Source organism: Anabrus simplex, chromosome 2 (genome assembly GCF_040414725.1).
Source record: "Anabrus simplex isolate iqAnaSimp1 chromosome 2, ASM4041472v1, whole genome shotgun sequence".
NCBI lineage: Eukaryota > Metazoa > Arthropoda > Insecta > Orthoptera > Tettigoniidae > Anabrus > Anabrus simplex.
In genome coordinates, this window is record NC_090266.1 from 845507536 (window position 1) to 845529851 (window position 22316).

Sequence of the window (22316 nt, forward strand, 5' to 3'; positions counted from 1 at the left end):
AGATGACAGGGAAAACCGGAGTACCCGGAGAAAAACCTGTCCTGCGTCCGCTTTGTCCAGCACAAATCTCACATGGAGTGACCGGGATTTGAACCACGGTATCCAGTGGTGAGAGGCCGGCGCGCTGCCACCTGAGCCACAGAGGCATGACTATCTATGACACTGGCACTAAATAGGGTGGAGTGGTTAGCTCTATGCCTTACCACCATTGCCTCCAGGAATTAACCTGGTACTCATTTTTTGTGCAGGCTAAGCGAATCTAAGGGCCATGCGCGCATCCAAAAGTGGACATACTGTTTCTTAAAATTGTTATTTTCTGATGGGAAATTTACCACATCCATCAAGCAGTCCCTACATTAATAACACTGGCCTGCAAAATTAAGTTCTTATTTTGAAACATAAGTTTCAAAAGGTGCACAAACCGAAATTTAACAGGCTTAATTCAAATCTGCATACCCATTTTATATATTGCATAAGGTTTTCTAATCACATGGAAACAGAATATTTAATGATTTTGTGACTTCTAAATAACACTTCAGGGATACAGACCATATAAATAACTCATTACCAGCTGAATGAAGAATTGGAAGAAAATGTTACATTACGTTCCAAAAATCCCTGCAATTACAATGTCCTCAGACCTTTTTTTTTAAGCATTTAAATACTCAAATATAATATTCAGTCTTTTTGTGTTTTATTATTGATGGAGTTGAATTTTTTAATATACATATCATTTTACAGTAGATTTAGGTAGGCAAAAACATTAAAATTTCTTTATAATTATATTGTCCTTGTGATCTCTAACCACCAATAATTTCGAACCAGATGGAACTGCTTCTTCATAATCTTCTTTATCATCATCAATTGTCCGATCGCCCCTTAGAACATCTTCAACAAACTCCTTCAGGCTTAGAATTTGGTAGCCTGTGGCACCTTCATCAATGTCTAGCTATTGTTCACTGTCATTCTCACTGCTATCATCACTAATCTGCTTCAAAGTTTTACAAAAGTCAGAGGTTTCAAATCCTCTAAAATAGTACTCTGGTTCATATTTTTCAATAATTATTTTCATTATCAGTATATTTATTTCCATATTTTCCTAACATTTCCCTACCCTTACAGCTTCCCTCTATGACCAGCTTAAAGTAAATCCCAAGAAAAAAATAAACAAATAAATGAAGGTATATTCAAAGTGTTATGAAGATGGGGTAAGATATAGCCTCCTTTAACACACTGAACACGGACGCTCAGGGCTCCCCTATTTACTGCCATATATGGTGCCCGAACACCACTCAGGCTTGATGCTTAAAGGTGTCAATAGCAGGTAAGTATTTTTGAAATTCAAAATACATTTGTACGCTGGATTAGCTGCCTATAGGTGTCTGAGTATTTTTGATTGTTTCTGTCATCTATTGGTACAGTTTTGAAACTCTTTACTGTATATTAGGTTGGAGTACTGCCTGGCCTTTCTTAGATCTCTGACTCCACAGCAGGTGAGCAGTGCATGCCAATACCGCAGCCATGTGGTCCATATGACATGGACTCGCGGAGTTCACACTAGGTGTTCTGTGTATCCTCGTGCGTGCCAGCACTGTTTGTTTAAGACAGTATTACACACTGTAATCATTTATAGAAACTGCAGTTATAATAGTTCTGTTTATGCGATATTCTTCTGTTATCGTTTTAGCAGATTGTCCTCTTAAAACAATAATCACTACCACCACCACCACCACCATCATTTAGCAGATTGAATAGCAAATACAGTTTCTAACGGTTATGATTTTATAAATGTATTTTGCCGTATATTATGTTAAAAAACTGATAAACTGTTAAGAGTGACATAAACATCGTTTTGAACAATACTGTTATATAGGTAATATCCTTTACATTGGACTTCATTACTGATCTTTTTTTTTTTTGTAGATTCTCTGAGTCACGCCAGCTGAGTAATTCACAGCAACAGTATGTGCTGCTTTGTATGCACCCATGCTACTTTTTTCATGAAGCTGGCCGTTTTCTGTACATATTGTCTTGTCTGTATATACATACACCCTGTTTTATTATTCATATTATTATATCATCGCAAAGAAACTTATAATTTAATTATTAATTCATATTAATTAATTAAAATCAATCAAATAAAATAATAATTAAAATTACATCCTCTGTCAGTTTGTTACATCTGCTGCAAGCCAATGTGCACAACAGCACAACTCCCAGTTGCGCTGAATAAGGTAATTACCCACTGGCTTTTTGGTGAAGGAGTCTATTCGTCCAGTCAAGGGGTTAACTAATAAATCATCACAATGCTGGAGATACGTCTGTGTCTCTTCTGGTAAACATGAATGACAGCATTGCGCTGACCCTTGCCAGATAGAATACGAGCAGTTGTTTGGAGTATGTGTTCCACGCACATTGTTTTCCCGCTCGTTTCTACAGTGGCATCATGGTGTCTTGATTCTGTAAGTGATAGCACAATAGAAACACTGATAAACAGAACATAAGGCAAAGCCTACAAGAGTGTACAAAGTCTGCTCAGAAAAGTCACCAAAAGAGACTGGAAGACAATCGAGGAAACAGACACAATGGTATTGAGAAAGCTGTAATACGCCTCTCTGTTTTCCCAATGTTTTGAACTTTCTCAGTCAAAATTTTCTTAATTGGGACTGTAGTAAAAGTATTACCTTTACCAATCACATTTTTTTCCTTTTAGATAGCATATTAATACTAACATAAATATGAAAAAAATTGATTTGAAATGAAAAATAAAAACTGAAAAACATGATAAAATATTGCCCCCCTTTCATATTTCAATATCGTAAGTGAAAGAACTAAATTATTTCAGTGCTATCCAGCTCCATGGCTAAATGGTTAGCGTGCTGGCCTTTGGTCACAGGGGTCCCGGGTTCAATTCCCGGCTGGGTCGGAGATTTTAACCTTAAATGATCAATTCCCTTGGCTCGGGGACTGGGCGTTTGTGCTGTCCCCAACATCCCTGCAACTCATGCACCACACATAACACTATCCTCCACCACAATAACACGCAGTTACCTACACATGGCAGATGCCGCCCACCCTCATCGGAGGCTCTGCCTTACAAGGGCTGCACCCAGCTAGAATTAGCCAAACAAAATTATTATTTTATTTCAGTGCTGAGACATATAATTATACTTTTGGATACGTAAAAAACAAAATTCATTTGGCTCAGAAAGTTTCAAAGTTATAAAGCCTCAAAAAAAAAGACTACAATGCTCATTATACAGCAGTTAACCCAGTACAAATATGTGAGTGTTCAATGTGTTAATGAAATTTGCTATGATTGGAGTAAATACAGAGAGATGGCATCGCCCAATCTAATGTTACTATTCTCCGGACCACCTTTTGAGCAGACTAAAGCGGAAGCGACGTCATTGTCTCATCACACTCGCCGTGGTTGCCAAATGAGCCGGCACGCGATCCAAAGTTGTACTCCACCACTATAATACAGCACAGCTCACGGATTGAACATCGAATGAATTAAAAATAATTTATACATTAACGTATGCGTGTTAGAATCCCATACAGTTTTTTAACGGCTTACATCTTTAAACAATTAATTTACTGAATTACATTTTAATGTGAAAACCTACAATCTGCTTTCCAGCCAATGACCGGGTCAGGGATGGAGTAAATAAAGCCCCATCTTGCAGCGAAGACAGGAATTGAGCCAGCTGCCGAAGCCTGTTTCACTCCTCTGGGGCAATGATTAATGAATGACAGATGAAATTAAATGATACTGGAGAGTGATGCTGGAATGAAAGATGACAGGGAAAACCGGAGTACCCGGAGAAAAACCTGTCCCGCCTCCGTTTTGTCCAGCACAAATCTCACATGGAGTGACCGGGATTTGAACCACGGAACCCAGCATTGAGAGGCCGACGCGCTGCCACCTGAGCCACAGAGGCTTTTAATATACTAACTACAATTTCACAGTACAATTTCAATAAATTAGTTATTACAAATATATTTTTATAAAAATATTCTTTTTCTTCTTAATCTGTTTACCCTCCAGGGTTCGCTTTTCCCTTGGACTCAGCGAGGGATCTCACCTCTACCGCCTCAAGGGCAGTGTTCTGGAGTTTCAGACTTTGAGTCGGGGGATACAACAGGGGAGAATGACCAGTACCTCGCCCAGGCGGCCTCTCCTGCTATGCTGAACAGGGGCCTTGTGGAGGGATGGGAAGATTGGATGGGACAGACAAGGAAGAGGGAAGGAAGCTGCCGTGGCCTTAAGTGAGGTACTATCCCGGCATTTGCCTGGAGGAGAAGTGGGAAACCACGGAAAACCACTTCGAGGATGGCTGAGGTGGGAATCGAACCCAACTCTACTCAGTTGACCTTCCGAGGTTGAGTGGACCCCGTTCCAGCCCTTGTACCATTTTTCAAATTTCGTGACAGAGCCGGTAATCGAACCCGGACCTCCGGGGGTGGCAGCTAATCACGCTAACCACTACACCACAGAGGCGGACTATAAAAATATTATTATTATTATTATTATTATTATTATTATTATTATTATTATTATTAATATACAGTATATATAATATTTTATTATTTATTATAGACTATTATTATCTAAATATATGACCTGATTTCTTATTGAAATGAGCTGCTACTCACGGGCGATTTATGAAAAAAGGAGAAAAGTGAGGATTATATATGGGCCTACTCGTACTGGAATTAACTTGGAACTGACATATGAAGTTGAGGATCCAGGCGAAAACCTGTCCCACCTCTACTTTGTCCAGTACAATTGCAATAAATTAGTTATTACAAATATATTTTTATAAAAATGTTATTACATAATATTATTATTATTATTATTATTATTATTATTATTATTATTATTATTCAGGAGGTTTCAGCGTCAGCTTAGCTTGTGCCGCAGTAATTAATCTGTGTCACTATCGAGTGGCTGCACACCCAAGTCGGAATCAGAACCGGGGTCAGCACACGAGGTAAACTAATCCCGCCGTCAATACTATTCGCTCGGAAATGCTTATAAACAGACAGAATCATATTTCTCTCGCCGGAAGTAAAAATCTTGCGTTTCTTCTTCAACTGATAACAGTCTGGTGAATTTTTGTTAGGATCCATTGCACAATAATATCCAATAACGAGTAAGAAGAAACCTACAAACGTACAAAAGACTACAAGAATTATGAATTAGCACACAATACGCACATACACTGTTTTTGTAAAAGCGAAGCACACTGATAAAATTCTCTCACTGCTTTTTTAAATAGACTGTGACTGAAACTGCACCCACGTGTTCTTACTGAGTGAGTAAGTACGGCAGCTCCGCATTGACTGCACGATTGCCGAAACTCGCCTTGAGTAGCGCACCCCCCTTGCCCCCTCACCTACCGTGTGACAACACCGAAGGCGCTGCCCCTGTCGCCCGCGCCATCCCCTGGTCTATACACTCACTTCTGCTTTAGTCTGCTCAAAAGGTGGTCCGGAGAATAGAGACTCAACCATGAGGGGGAAGTAAGTAACTTGTGAATGATGTTGCTAGAAGTATGCAAGAGGGGTAAGGAAATTGACGCTGGAGAGGACAGCTTCATTAGTCATTTCATTTCCACCTTAAATCAACATTTCTATATGGGCCACATTTTTCTGCATGGCAGTGTATATCAGTCATCAGTCAAAGCATAACTGAATCACTTATACCTCCATAAAATATGTAGATTCATTTATACAATATTACTTGATTTACACAGACATACACGATTACCGAGAGAGTATAAAGTTACCAAGAGAAATCGTCCTTCGTAAATAGAAAATAGCAAGTGTCAATTTTAAAGGGCTGTCAACAGAATAACTCAAATGATGATGTATTTATGGTAAATGATTGCAGGCAGGAGTAAGATAGTTTCCAAATAGGAAGTTTGAGTAAAGTTTTGAATGTAAACTAAGAGAGCATAGATTTAAGCAATGAAGGTGAAAGAAATGTACTGAATGCAAATACACAGAAAGATACAGAAAAGAAGGGATTGAAAGAGAAGATGAAAATATGATGGTTGTAATAAAACAGCACTTATTCCTTTAATGTGTTTAAGTGATTATTTTTCATATTGCAAAAATAAGAAATAAACTTTATTTACTACAGTTTGAAACATTTTACTAATGTGTTATGCAAAATTTGAATTTTATGCAAATTTTTGTGAAATGCAAAACTACAATACATGCTAACTTCAATTACTTTGCATGCCTCAAACCAATTTGATAAGGACATCCTTGCATCATTATAGATGATGATGATGATGATGCTTGTTGTTTTGTTGTTTAAAGGGGCCTAACATCTAGTTCACTGGCCCACACCATTATACACCTTTAAAAGAGTGGCTCAAGTATCCGCAGAATACCAAGTTATCTGAGCTGCAAACATATTTATAAAAATGAGCTTAGGCAAACAAACTATTACATATCAAGACTCATAGTATAAATTAGGAACAGAATCTAGAAACTGAAAAATATTTTAGATATTGCACCTGATATAACAAACAAAAAAAAAACCACCCTGTAAAGGAATCAAAGAAAAATATGTGCCATATTGGCCCAAATATAAGACGACCTTGAATGTTTGGAAGGTACTTGCAAAAAAAAAAAAAATATGTAATAACAACATACTCAAGCTTTCTTATACCCAAAATAACTTAGACCGGGCGAGTTGGCCGTGCGCGTAGAGGCGCGCGGCTGTGAGCTTGCATCCGGGAGATAGTAGGTTCGAATCCCACTATCGGCAGCCCTGAAGATGGTTTTCCGTGGTTTCCCATTTTCACACCAGGCAAATGCTGGGGCTGTACCTTAATTAAGGCCACGGCCGCTTCCTTCCAACTCCTAGGCCTTTCCTATCCCATCGTCGCCATAAGACCTATCTGAGTCGGTGCGACGTAAAGCCCCTAGCAAAAAAAAAAAAAAAAAAAAAAAAAAAAAAAAAAACTTAGTAAGCCCTACAGTTCAGATAATTAAGAAACAAAATGTTATTTTTAATAAAATAATTAAGGGGTACAAAAAGTAAAGTAAGCTCGTGTCCTCATCCTGAGGTGGTGCAGCTCTTTTCAGGCAAACCCCCAATGGAGGTGAGCTGCATGTAAAATTTCAACCACAAACCAAACCTCCTGCCGTTCTTAAATTTCTGGCAGTACCAGGAATCGAACCCGGACCCCTGAGGATGGCAGATAATAACACTAACCGTTACGCTACAGAGGCGGACATTAAGGGGTACACTTTGTTTTTGCTACTGGTGCTGGAGTCTTCTCACATTATGCTTTCTTTGCTCTCATCCATCTTCACTTCTTGAATGCATTTATGACAATTTCACAATTGGATTTCCCCCCAGGCTGTAGTTACCTATTTGGCCAAAAAATGAATGCTTTGGTTCTTCAGCTTTGCAGTTGGATCCCCATATAGCAATCAAAGATGATACTTAAATGGTTCATTGACAGAAACTTCAAGAACTTGAACCTGCATAAGCATTCTCCCACAGATTACAACAAGGTCTGCATTCATTTCTGTAACCTGCTTCCTTACTTACTGGGCGAGTTGGCTGTGCGGTTAGGGGCATGCAGCTGTGAGCTTGCATCTGGGAGACAGTGGGTTCGAGCCCCACTGTCGGCAGCGCTGAAGATGGTTTTCTGTGGTTTCCCAATTTTGCACCAGGCGAATGCTGGGGCTGTACGTTAATTAAGACCACGGTCGCTTCCTTCCCACACCTACTTTCCAACCCTGTTGTCGCCAAAAGACCTATCTGTGTCGGTGCGACGTAAAACAAATTGTAAAAAAAAAAAAAAAAAAAAAAAAAAAAAAAAAAAAAAAAAAAAAAAAAAAAAAGCTTCTTTATGTTTTCAATAGTGTGTCCAAAAAATGCATCAAGAATTAGCAAACCCCTCTGCCATTATAAAGCACCTTGTCGATGACCCCAAACAACTTTATGTCAATCTCCCATCACTTTTTCCATCATCTAGCCATTTTCTTGCACTCTAAAAATAACTCCCAGTTGTAACTGTTCCTTTGGTAGCTCCTTTCTTTTCAAAATAACATATTATGATACATTCACCATTTTGTACTGCAAGACCGGAGGGAGTGTGATCCAGTCTGGCCATGTAAGGCCAGACCACTCGCTTCCGCTGCAACCAGTCAGAGTTAAGTTCAGCATGCACTGATCAGCCTCTTCTACCAATACCAATGCGGCTATGTGATCCCAGCGTGGGCCCCACTGGACAACGTGACAGGGGACTAGAGCCTTCCATCTACAGAGGTTTCCACGGGTTTCTACCATTCGAAGTATCTCAAAGGGCCAGCCCGGTTATATAAGGAATGTGAGACTTCCCCGAATGGTTCAGTTGAGTTCTGTCGGTCAGCGAGTGCAGTCTGTCTGAGTGTGACTGCCTGAGTTTGAGGAGGTAGTCTGTGGATTGTTCTGTCTGTGGAACTAAGTGTTTGTTCTGCCTGTATGTTACCATGGAGTCGAATCTCTCAGGCCAGCTGCTATGTAGTGGACGTTGTGTCTGGAGTGCAGTGGGAGAGATTACTGAGTATCGGCACGGGACAGTGTATATCAAACGGGACTGTGAGACTGTTGTGCACAGGCTGTGAACTGTGTCACTGTATAGTAACACTGAGAATATAGTCACATTGAGAATAACTGTGGACTGATTGCAAGAGAGAGAGAGAGAGAGAATGTGTGTGTGTGTGGGGGGGGGGGTTAGCCTACAAGTGTCCTAGTGAGATATTAGTGTGACCGAACAGTGAGAGTAGAGAGAGCACAAGCAAGAGTAATTATATGTATGGTACCGTTTAAGTGGTAGTCCTCATGTGGCTGTGTAGTTGTATGTAAGCAGTTGCTAGTAGTTAGTTACTAAATCTTAGAAGTAAATGCTACCAGTTATTATTGTGCTTATTTATCTATCCCTCGAACACATTGCAATATGGTGGATGTTTCCTACCATCTGCAATAACCGATAACATAACGGTATTATGCGATTTTTCATTACCAGAGGATTTAGTCGTCACTGTTTTGTGCCCTTCTTCCCCACAGTATCAATTATTGTTGACATGTCACTAAGTACTGGAGTTTGATTCGCATTTCCCATCCGATGAAGGATACAACTGCAGACTTTGTTCAGTTTTATTATGTAACACTGAGAGGTAATCAATTTGTCAGTATAATCTACTGATAGGGGTTGTGCAATAGTAGTGTGACATCTTGAACACAGCCTGGAACACTGCATCATTTGCTTACACCACCCCAGCCTCGACTTAAATCCACTTATTAAAACTTTTAACTCATGTGCCACCTCCAGAGTCTTAATTCTAATAACTTCACAACATAAGATATCTCTAGTTTCATTTCTCCTTCACAAATTCAGAAACAAGTCCATTAATTTTGTTGGTCTGGTGAATGCTTTTCCTGATGTGCCGGCATTCTTCATCTTTTCTTTGTCTTTCCGTTACACTCAGAAACACAGAATTTTTCTGCAGCCTGTACATTACCAAGTATGCTTTGCCTCCCATAAAACTTGCAATTTGAAGTTTGTATCATAATTTCTCCTCTCTCCTTTATTTAACTGAAATAATGAAGATATTCTCCTTTCCACAAATCTGCCATGGCTGGAATAGTGACCAGAACCAACCAAAACTGAGAGGATTATAGCAATCACTCCAGCAGAGGGCTGGACTTCTCTAAGACACTTATTATAAAGTGAGATAAATGATATCAATTTAAAACACAGGGAACCCTAGCAGGAGTTTTCATGAACAGCAAAATAGGAGATCCAACCAAGAGCAGCTCCAGTATTTGTCATGTGTGGTATTGTAGGGTACACCAGCACGCTCAGCAATTGCGGGTCTGAAGCAGTCAGTCCGAGTTCAGCTGGCAGAAGCTAAGAGACCCCCTGATCACAATGATGCCACGCAAAGCAACAATCAATCATGAGTAGCTTCTCAGTTCTTTAATATATTAAAATAAAGCACATCTGATACAAAAGCACTCAAGGCAATGCCAAAACCCCTTCTATTTTTTATCTTCTCTTGTCATTTGGTTAATGGTATATGCGTACTCTAGTTTTAAAGGTTACTTTGTACTCGAGAACACAGTTCTGAATGCAAAGCATCGGTTCTGAAAAGTTCTTGAATGCACTGAATTTAGTTCTGCCAGTCACTAACCATAAGCCACAAACTGAAAAAGAAAATCATCAAAACTTAAGAAATGTTGGTTTATTCATGACCTTGAGCTCAGCTTTGAAGCATGTGGTAGCACTCATTCCACAAGCCAGTACAGCTGGAGAATGATACAAAATTTGAAGTATTAGGATGCGTGTGTAAGATCGCTGCAGATTTTATAAAGACATTTAAATGCCAAAAAAACCTTGTCCTATATTTGGCCCATTACAGTATTTTTAATTTAAGTTAATCTTATTGGTTTTGTATTCCACCAAATCATTTAACAATTTTTGGAGACATCAAGGTGCTGGAAGTTTTGTCACTAAATCTACCAACACCTAGCTGGGGTATCCGAGCACTATGAAATACCACAGGATTAAGTGAGGATCAAACCCACCATTTTGGGCTCAGCAAGCTAGCCTTCTTCCAATAGAATTACTCAATCCAGCATAAATATGTTTACTTCATGCACTCAACAAAACAACAATCAAACCTACCTGCACAAATGAAAACCTAGTCCCCAGTATGGAGGCATATATGGTCTTCCAATTAAATCAGTATACTGATGAATTACATCTGCTGGTGTTGGACCCAGAAAGAAATAAAAGTTCAATATGCCCCCGATTGAACGGAATGTAATGGCTGGTGCTGGCTGCAATATTATCTCTGCACAGTAGAAAAATAGAATTAAGCTCTTTAGTTAAAAAGAGCATTTCACATGGTTTTTTCTTTAATGTAGATTCATTCTTTGCAAAAAATACAAATTATACTGCACTAATTCACAAGAACCTTCAATGCCTTCAACTTTCCAATAACCAAACAGGATTAAACAAGTTGTCAAAGAGAGATATTTCAACAATAAGAATGCACTGGGAGATGTTTGATAAATTTCCAACTTCTTTGAAATTATACGAGAAAAGACTAGATAAAAAACTGATAGGGAAAATGCTATGTGGTCAACTGCTCTAAATGCAGATCAGTGGTGAATGATTGACTAATTTGTTATACCTACTGGGCAGCACATGAACATGATCTATCATTGTTGGATTTCCTAGTATATCCGGTAGCTGCTCACAAGTACTATTTTGTTTTTCCAGAAGAACAGCCAGTACTACAAACAGAATTTCACTGAGAACATTTCAAAGTACCTGTGCAGGAGCATTTCAGGATGTTCTCCTGTAGTCCTCTACAGAATAACTATGAACTTACAAATAAATTGGAGTGCTGTTTTTAAAAGTAGGAATGGTCACAATATGAAGATAAACTTGGAATTTAAGACGACAAATTAGGCTAAATATTTGTTTACAGGGAGAGGAGTTAGGGACTGGGATAATTTAACACAGGAAATATTCAATACATTTCCAAATTCTTTGAAATTATTTAAGAAAATGATAGGTAAACAACAGATAGGGAATCTGCCACCTAGCCGGCTGCCCTAAATCCAGATCAGCAGAGATTGATTGGTTGACTGACTGACTGACTGACTGATTGATTGGTTGATTGATTATGAGAATTTAATCAGAGATGTAATTCTACATAACATATCAAAGTTCTTGGTGATGCTGTTACTAATTTTTACAGTATACACTGCTCACATTATATATTAGTAGATATATTTGTGGGTCATGAAATGCCATCTTAAGTTGAAGAAATTGAAGAAAGGAAAGAATGCAAAAAGATGGGATCTAGACAAGTTGAAAGAAAAGAGTGTGAGGGATTGTTTCAAGGAACATGTTGCACAAGGGCTAAATGAAAAGGCTGAAGGAAACACAATAGAGGAAGAGTGAATAGTCATGAAAAATAAAGTCAGTAGGGCTGCTGAAGAAATGTTAGGAAGGAAGAAAATATCAACTAAGAATAAGTGGATAACTCAGGAGATACTAGACCTGATTGATGAACGACGAAAATACAAGAATGCTAGAAATGAAGAGGGCAGAAAAGAATACAGGTGTTTAAAGAATGAAGTAGATAGAAAGTGCAAGGTAGCCAAAGAAGAATGACTGAAGGAGAAGTGCAAGGATGTCGAAAGTTGTATGGTTCTAGGAAAGGTAGATGCTGCATACAGGAAAATCAAGGAAACCTTTGGAGAGAGGAAATCTAGGTGTATGAATCTTAAGAGCTCAGATGGAAAGCCACTTCTAGGAAAAGAAGACAAAGCAGAAAGGTGGCAGGAACATATCCAACAGTTGTATCAAGGTAAAGATGTAGATAATTTGGTTCTGGAACAAGAAGAGGCTGTTGATGCTGATGAAATGGGAGACCCAATTTTGAGGTCAGAGTTTGACAGAGCAGTGAGTGACCTAAATAGGAACAAGGCACCTGGAATTGATGACATTCCCTCTGAATTACTGACTGCCTTAGGAGAAACCAGCATGGCAAGGTTATTCCATTTAGTGAGTAAGATGTACGAGACAGGAGAAGTCCCATCCGATTTTCAGCAGAATGTTGTTATACCTATTCCCAAAAAAGCCAGTGCTGACAGGTGTGAAAACTACTGCACCATTAGTTTAGTATCTCATGCCTGCAAAATTTTAACATGTATTATTTACAGAAGGATGGAAAAACAAGTTGAAGCTGAGTTGGGAGAAGATCAATTTGGCTTCAGAAGAAATGTAGGAACACGTGAAGCAATCCTGACTTTACGTCTGATCTTAGAGGATCGAATCAAGAAGGACAAGCCCACGTACATGGCATTCATAGATCTAGAAAAGGCATTCGATAATGTTGACTGGACCAAACGATTTAAGATTATGAAGGAGATTGAGATCAGACACCGAGAACGAAGAATTATCTACAATCTGTATAAAAATCAGTCTGCAGTGATAAGAATCGAGGGCTTTGAAAAAGAAGCAGCAATCCAGAAAGGAGTGAGGCAAGGCTGCAGTTTGTCCCCCCTCCTTTTCAATGTTTACATAGAACAGGCAGTAAAAGAAATCAAAGAGGAATTTGGAAAGGGAATCACAATCCAAGGAGAGGAAATCAAAACCTTGAGATTTGGCGATGATATTGTTATTTTATTTGAGACTGCAGAGGATCTCGAGAAGCTGCTGAATGGTATGGACGAAGTCTTGGGTAAGGAGTACAAGATGAAAATAAATAAGTCGAAAACAAAAGTAATGGAGTGCAGTCGAACGAAGGCAGGTTATGCAGGAAATATTAGATTAGGAAATGAAATCTTTAAAAAAGTGGATGAATATTGTTACTTGGGTAGTAAAATAACTAACGATGGCAGAAGTAAGGAGGACATAAGATGCAGACTAGCACAAGCAAGGAAGAACTTTCTTAAGAAAAGAAATTTGCTCACTTCAAACATTGATATAGGAATTAGAAAGATGTTTTTGAAGACTTTTGTGTGGAGCGTGGCATTGTATGGATGTGAAACATGGATAACTAGCTCAGAAAGAAAGAGAATAGAAGCTTTTGAAATGTGGTGTTATAGAAGAATGCTGAAGGTGAGATGGATAGATCGAATCACGAATGAAGAGATACTGAATCGAATTGGTGAGAGGAGATCGATTTGGCTAAATTTGACGAGAAGAAGAGACAGAATGATAGGACACATCTTAAGACACCCAGGACTTGCTCAGTTGGTTTTTGAAGGAAGTGTAGGTGGTAAGAACGGTAGGGGCAGACCAAAATATGAACATGACAAGCAGATTAGAGCAGATGCAGGATGCAATAGTTACGTAGAAATGAAAAAGGTTAGCACAGGATAGGGTGGCATGGAGTGCTGCATCAAACCAGTCTTTGGACTGATAATTCAAACAAGAACAACAACAACAGATATACTGTGTTGTTAAGTTCTTCCCTTGTTAGGGGGTAACAAGAAAAATTAGGTCTATTGAACAAACACTATGTAATCATAGAAGTGGGGAAATAGAGTGTACAGAAAAAAGCAAATAATTCATATGTTATCTGTAACACCTAGTTAACAGAGGAGGAAAATGCTCTCCGGTCTCAAAAGCCCAGAATAACGAACGAGAGGATGCGTCATGCTGACCACACGACACCTCATAATTTGTAGGCCTTCGGGCTGAGCAGCGGTCACTGGGCAGGCCAGAGCCTTTTCAAGGGCGTTAAGTGCCATGAGGTTTGGTTTGGTAGGAAAATGCTCTCAAAACTCATAACAGTTTTGAACTTTCTAAATTTAAACATATTGATCAACTGTTTTTCAATCATGAGTTGAAAGAACAGAATAATTTTATCATCATTAAACTATGTAATTTATGGTACAGTGAAAATGATGAAGTTGATCGAACAGTATAATAATTTATTTCTTATTCATTTCTTACTCTACGTCAATGCTGGAAGCTATACTCTACAACTTATTTTTAGTTATCTGTAAGTTATGAAATAAAATGTCGCCTTTAATATTGATCATTTTGATGGATGATATCATAAAGGGCATTAAAACCAGCTCACTATGGTACAAGAATGAACACAATACTGATTTGGGAAAAAGACGAGGGAGGAGAAGAAATGTACAGTTCACATGTCGTTACAAAACAGATTTGCAATTGTCCAGATTACAAGCATTTGAGTTTCCAATCCTAAGGCTGGCTTTCATTTCTACTTATTGTTCTTTACAGATGTTTTGTACTTGTGCGCACAAGACAATTTAAGGCTATATTGTTTTTCACTACACCAAAATTAATAAGCAGATTAAATATTTCTCAATTCATTTTTACAACAGTGTTCAAACAGATCTCGTGCACCACATGGTAAAGAAGGACAATATTTTACATAAATATGGCCTCAAGCAAATTAACAAGTCTCTTCAAAAATCCATTGATCATCAAAATAAGACAAATATCCATTACATACTTCGCATCTCCTAACCTCAAGAACTCTAATTTAAGAAAGAAAGAAAGAAAGAAAGAAAGAAAGAAAGAAAGAAACAAACAAACAAACAAACAAACAAACAAACAAACAAAGAAAGAAAAAGAAAGAAAAGGAACACAAAACTTTTACTGCAGCTAATTTCAACATTCTGAATAATGCTTATTCTGTTTTGTTTAAACAATCCTAAAATAAAAATGGTGATACATTCATACAAAAATCATTTAGGTAGCCTGCAATGTTATATTCTGTTAAGGCAATGACATCTGAAAAAGTGAATGAGCTTCTGCTCCAAATCAATTTCAATTATTATTATCATTATCCCCATAGGAGTTTACAATACCATATTATTGACGGTTTACTTCATTACATTTGGTGTGATGAACTTACTCACAACTAAGAACTATCAACATCGCCAGAGGGATTATGAACAAATGAGCAAAAATGAAAGAGATTATTTCCCTTGGAGAGAAGAATGTTGATAATTTTCATCAAATCAGTTACCATTTTACCTTCCTGATCTAGTTACAAGATGATGGTAGCAGCAGAAACGAATGAGAATATTGCCCCACGGTACAGCTTTCTAAAGCAGTGAGCTTTGATATTAACACAAATCAAGGAAGAAGAAGAAGAGAAGGCAGTGCTGATTGCCTACAATTGGTCCCGCGGTCTAGGAGTTGCGAGTCTGCCTCTTACCAGGAAGCCCTGGGTTTTATGACCAGCTAGGTCAGGGATTTCTACCTGGATGTGGGAGCTGATTAGAGGACCGCTCATCCTGCGTGAGACCAATGAGCTAACTCAAGGCGAGATAGTGGACCCAGACTAGAAAGCCAAGAGGATTAGACGCACTGACATGCATTACCCCATGATCTGCAGGCCTTCGAGCTGAGCAGTGGTCCCTTGGTAGGCCAATGATCACCAGAGCTGTCGTGCCATGGGGTTTGGTTTGGGATTTTATTGCCTTTGAGGTCATGCTGCTTTGTAGCTCAGTTAAGAAAACTACCCAAGCAATACCACTTCTCTTTCCATTGAAATATTCCCTCCTCCCTCTCTCCCATTCAAATTAATTCCTCAAATTAAAAAATCACTCTACAGTATAAATATGATAAAAAATATCATTTCTACACCCCTTTATCCCAAAGTTGTGAGGGGAATCGCTTAACTACGTACAACCATATCACACAATGAATATCAATGATTCTCTGAAAGAATAAGATAATAAGATAAAATAATTACTAAAAGATTACTAACATTTGCAACTGACTATAGATAAATCATTCCCATTACTAGATACTCAAGAGAACAATGTGTTCTGCACTTGCAAAGAACAGGAATAGAATACATCTAAAAGAACCATACAAATCAAAAGTAAACGTGAGCCATCAGTGACGTCATATTATTCAAAGTTTTTACCCAAATTGAAGCCTAATCTGGCAATTATAAAATAGGTAAATGGAAATAACTTAGGATTCTAATAATCCAGAGAGAATTGTAACCAACTATGGGATACCGGGCAGTTAGCCATTAAGAAGTCTGAGGTGTCAGGTTCATCCATTATATAACTTTTTATTCATTTTTAATGTCTGCCTTTTATTTTCAGGCTTCACACAGGAGCATGTATGACAGAAACAATGATTTGGGATCCCTGTTCAACTTTTTGATGATGATGATGATGATGATGATGATGATGATGATGATGATGATGATGCTTGTTGTTTAAAGAGGCCTAACACCTAGGCCATCAGCCCCTGTTCAAGAGATGCATCTGAACAATGTAAAGAGAATGAAAAGGAAAAAATAACATATAGCAAAGTCTTCAAGAGGTGCTTTTATATTCTATTATTTGTTCTGTGAGGTAGGAGAGTCACCAGTTGCATCCAGTTTAATTCCTTCGATCAGAACCAGTGATGCTATTTAATCACCAAAGAATGATGTTAACCCGCGAGTGGTTGCTATATGAGATTTTCTCTCACATTATTTTTTTATTGTGGTATTACTTCACAGTGATGAAAGAGAGGTGACTGTTCCCTCTTCTAGCTGAGTTTATAACTGTTGTGAGTAGAGCGATTCACATTTGAAGGGTAAGCACCTCCTCCCCTAGTCAGAACAAAGGTTCCTATGTGTCTGTGCACGCTGCATGAGAGTTTCTCTCATCGCGCGACCAATGACGGTGTTATGTTGAACTGGAGTGGGAAACTTACTCCTGTTGTTCGCGTTAGTATTTGTATTATGAGCACTTCTTGTTTTTGAAAATACTAGTGTGTTCAGAAACCTTGCTTTGTATGTAAATATTACTACATATGATGCATGTGCGAGATTTTATTTTTTACAACTTCAGGACGGAAGTTATTTTTATGTACATTGCATATGTTATTTTAAGTAGTAATTTGTGTCTTTAATAAACAGATAACCACTTCATTTTTATCTAAAATATGTCCGGCTCCATGGTTAAATGGTTAGCGTGCTCGCCTTTGGTCACAGGGGTCCCGGGTTCGATTCCTGGCAGGGTCGGGAATTTTAACCTTAATTGGTTAATTTTGCTGGCGCAGGGGCTGGGTGTATGTGTCCTCTTCATCATCATCATCACGACGCGCAGGTCGCCTACGGGGTCAAATTGAAAGACCTGCATCTTACAAGTAACTATTCTCATTTTGGTTCCGTATTGAAGTTGACGTGTATTGTATTGAACAGGTGGACCTATAAATATTATAATAATATTTGAGATAGACCTGCATCTGGTGAGCCAAACTTGTCCTCGGACACTCCCGGCACGAAAAGCCATACGCCATTTCATTTCATTTATCTAAAGTATATAAGGTAGAACTTGCGTTTCATTTCAGTAGTAAATTTCAGCCTTATGCTCCATAAAACTGTGAAAAATGTCATATTTACTTTAATGTGAGAGAAAGTCTCACGCGCGACTACTCACGTTACATTTCGGCTAGCGACCACTCGCGGGTTAAAGATCATTCAAGAGACAATCATTCAGGATATAGCAGAAGAACACTTCAATCCTTTAAAGTACCACAAAATTTTACCAAAAAACACATTAAAGAAAGGCAAGCAAGCTTGCAATTTTATATACAGTGTTCAATCTGACTGACTAGTTTGCGGTGATGGTTCCTGTAGTCACATCCTACCTCATCAACTCTAGGCAACGACTGAGTTACCTGGTAAGTGATCCTAGGTGTCAGGATACCATTTGCAATGGAATAGGAGTGGGCTCTTAAGACATATTTTGCACTGAAGCCCTCCTCATGCTCAGGCAGTTAAGACTATCCAATCCAATGTGTCCCTAAACCATAGGATGACTACATGAAAGGTCAGCACTCTGAATTTCAGAAAATATACAGTCGCTCAAAAAAGGGACGAACACACACTCTTTGATAACTGTTCAGGCCAAGTCCCAACCTTTACAGCAGTGTCAGGGATTGTGTATATATCACAAGGTTACTCAACTCATTACTTTGAGTTTTTGCTCTGGGCTCAAGAACTAAACAATAAAGAAAGTAAAATATGTACCTTGAGACTTAACTTCAGTTTCTATAAATAAAAACAGATGGGAATACATCAGAGAGAAACAAAGCAAGTCAGGGACCCCTGTGTGTAAACTGTGCAAGTAGAGGCATTTGGTTGAACTGACACTGTGGCAACTGGGAGTTGGCATAGGTTCAAATCCTCCTAGCAAGCTGGTTTTTCTTTATCAATTTCACTATACTGATTACTTGTTGCTAGGGAAGATATGGACGTTACCATTCATAGACAGTAATATTCATTATGAGTATATTTTTGTTCATTCCCTGGAGTTTTGTCCTTGCAGTCGAGGACTAAAGAAGAATGAAAATAAAATTGTGCCTTGAGAATTAATGTTTAGGCTCTACAAGTAAAAAAAAAACTAGAAACAAACACAAATCGGTCTGCTGTCCTTTATGCTATATGACTGCTCGAAATTGATCGGGCATAGAAGTAGCTAGGGTCTGAAAGAACCCCTCCTTAAGGACCAGTTCTTCCCAAGGTTGAGCATCATTGTCCACAGCTCTTTCTTTGAGCTCAAGTGACAATGGTGTTCCTGCAGAGTCCCCTTAATTAGATCCCAGACAACATTTTCAATGGGATTCAAGTCAGGACTATTCAGAGGCCAAGGTATCATCCTGGTGACTGCTTGTGAAGCAAAGCATCACTGAACGGTCTTTGTGTCCTTGAAGTATGAACTGGGTGATTATTTTGCTGGAGGGCAACACAATGCCTTTCATGATGAATTATGTTCAATATTGGAATCAACCAGAGACTCAAAAGAAGTTCATAAATCTTGGCTCTTTTTTTTTTTTTTTTTTTTTTTTTTTTTTTTTTTTTTTTTTTTTTTTTTTTTTTTTTTGCAAGTTGCTTTACATCGCACCAAAACAGATAGGTCTTATGGTCATGATGGGATAGGAAAGGCCTAGGAGTTGGAAGGAAGCAGCCGTGGCATTGATTAAGGGGATTGGTACAGTAAACAACATTCAAAATCTGGACTACTTAAATATTTTTTATATCAGCTTCTACTGTATGTACAACAACGAAACTTTCTAAATGAAGCATACTACATGTTTACTATGCAAGCACATATCTCAGAATTGACTTTGGCATTATCAAACTCGCCAATTTATTATTCAAAATGGCGGCTCTTTGTGTGTCTGTGCTCACTGTTTCCTTCATAGCTGGGCCATTTATCAATATATGCTTTTTTAAATGTACTGATTGAAGTTACAGCTACAAAACTGACCACTTCCGAAACTATATTTGCAAAATTAGTATTTTTAATTTTGTGTTACTTAAATATTGCATATTTTGGTCATTTTTCTTGCATGTAGATATTTTTTTTCCAAACAATTATCAACCCTAAGCACATGAGTTTGGTCAGTTTTGTAGACAATATCACTGAGATCATGAGAGAAAAGTGGCATTGTAATACACCACATCATTTAGGAGTTAGAAGAGAAACGGTTTAAAAAAATATAGTTTTGAGAAAATAAGCTGCAAAGATATATGACCCCTGTAAAAACATAGTAGCCTTCCAGTGGCTGCTAATATGCTCCTGGGGCATAGGATGTCCCCTCCAAAGCAGTTTTCTCAGCTTCACTTTCCAGTCTTAATCTTCTTCTGCTTTTTCTGGCCTCTTTTGTGGCTTTTCGTGCCCTTTTTTCAGCAGACATAATACGCATCACGTCCTCTTGTAGCATTGCACGTTCACAAAAGACACCAGGATTTATGCCCATTTTTTGCAGCACAGCCAACCTACTCTTCACTCCATCATTAAATCTCATACCTGCATCATTTGAGGCAATCTTCACAATTGTCTTTCCACATATTCCAGTATCTGGGCACACTTTCCAAATCATAGCATTGAGAGACTCATTAGCATTCTGTGTATAACCGCCTAAACACTTTTTCAACACTTCAGTAGCAACTAAATCCTTGAAAACAGGCTTAATCACATCCATAACAGCTGAAGGTAATGCGCTTTTGTGTATGTACTCTTGAACTGTGCCTGCAGTGACAGCTCGCTGGTACGGGCACCAGGAATTATCTCCTTTTGGGCAGAAGTAATGAAGGGATTTTCATCTGATGAGCTTTTATGGTACCAACTAGCCCAGATAGCAGTTCTCATATCATTTACTGATGTTGAATTACTTCTTATGGCATTTCCACAGTAGGTCATCAGAGTATTTATTCAGAATCTGTCAGTATGTTTTTTCCAGACAGTAATTTGCCATCTGAAAATTTTTCTCCTTGAATTTTTTCTTCAGATTTCTCAGTCGTGTGCCCATACGTTTCTGAACATGACCAACACATTCAGCTTTGGTGATTGATACACTAGGACCATACAGTTGCATATCCGACACAGCTCTGAATGACTGTGTATGTATGTTATGTACCGTACGCCACATCTTATCTCAGAACGTTCAGAGTTCTCTAAATAGCCTATGCAATGTCTACTATTTTAAATCATAATTCCTAAACTAATGCAGACATTTAAATAAATCTTTCACCAAAATGAAGTAGAGGAGTGCAGTTAAACTTTAAAAAATACTTTGAAAAATCAAATTTTTGAAGGTTGTTTACTGTACAGATCCCCAGGTACAGCCCCAGCATTTGCCTGGTGTGAAAATGGGAAACCACAGAAAACTATCTTCAGGGCTGCCCCTGAACGCACGGCCAACTTGAATCTTGGCATTCAGAGTTCCTGGAATTCTCAACAGCATCCCTACACAGTATGAGGTGAACCAACTCCAGCAATGAGCGCTAAAACGACCAATTCTGTGAGAGGTGACAATGAGTTTAGCATAATACCTGACACAGTACATACGGATCTGCCACGGATCTCCACAGGAAAACAAGACTTCATCACTGAAAAGTAAATCTTCGCATGCAACGTTCAGCATTTCCATGGCATCTGAGAGGTGATCAAATGGAACTCATAGCAGCGACGTAATTCTGGAGTTCGGCTTTCTTAATTTGAGCAGCATTACCCGCAGCTCATTTTTGAGCTCGTGCAACAATGGCGTTCCTGCAGAGTCCCCTCAATGGGGTTCAAGACCATCTGCACCGCACCAAGATAGGAAGACAAAGCCCTCAGTTAAACAAATGAGAGGAAGGGGTTATCCTCTAGCGCTGCCAGGACAGCCTCATCTTACTCTAGCACAGACGCGTGGGCAGCCAGTAAAATGTCTCTTTGCATCTAGAGCAGGCTCCCAATACAGCTTAGCCCATCGCCTAGCAGTAGAAATGAGAATGTTATCTGTTGCTAGAATACAACACCAACATGGCTGAACTATACTCCTTTTTTTCCAGAGCTGGAGTCTGACAGCCAAGTGGCAAAACGCTGAAATACAGAAGGTAAACAAACACAAACAAACAATGTTGCCAAGAGTAGGCAGTGCCACTCCCCTCTCAGACACTCTCATTGTTTTAAAAGTCACAACTGATTTTCTAAAAATTCATATATTTTCAATAATACACTATTCACACTAAATCCACCAGTTATTTATTATTTAGCGTATGATGCTACAGTTGACAATCGACTATGTACAAGTTCTTAACAGGCACAAAAATAATTGACTCTCTATATATAATATATACATACATACATATATGCAGGATGTTTCAAAATTCCCGTTACAGACTTTGAAGGCTTGCAGTGGGGACCAAGATGGTTAAGTTTATCATAGGAATTTGTGTCTGGAAACGTACCATCTCCCCGCTACCCACAAAAAATCACCACAGCAAACTTT

The 22316-nt window shown here is 38.6% G+C and overlaps 1 protein-coding gene across 3 annotated transcripts in view; it reads right to left on the minus strand.

The window, feature by feature from the left end:
- LOC136864504 (lysosomal alpha-glucosidase) overlaps positions 1 to 22316 on the minus strand; it is a 350034-nt gene that overhangs the window by 233328 nt on the left and 94390 nt on the right. For all 3 annotated transcript variants that reach the window (XM_068226300.1, XM_067141562.2, XM_068226301.1), the window contains one exon: positions 10704 to 10872. In XM_068226300.1, the coding sequence (XP_068082401.1) occupies positions 10704 to 10872 (169 nt within the window). The remainder of the gene's footprint in view (positions 1 to 10703; positions 10873 to 22316) is intronic.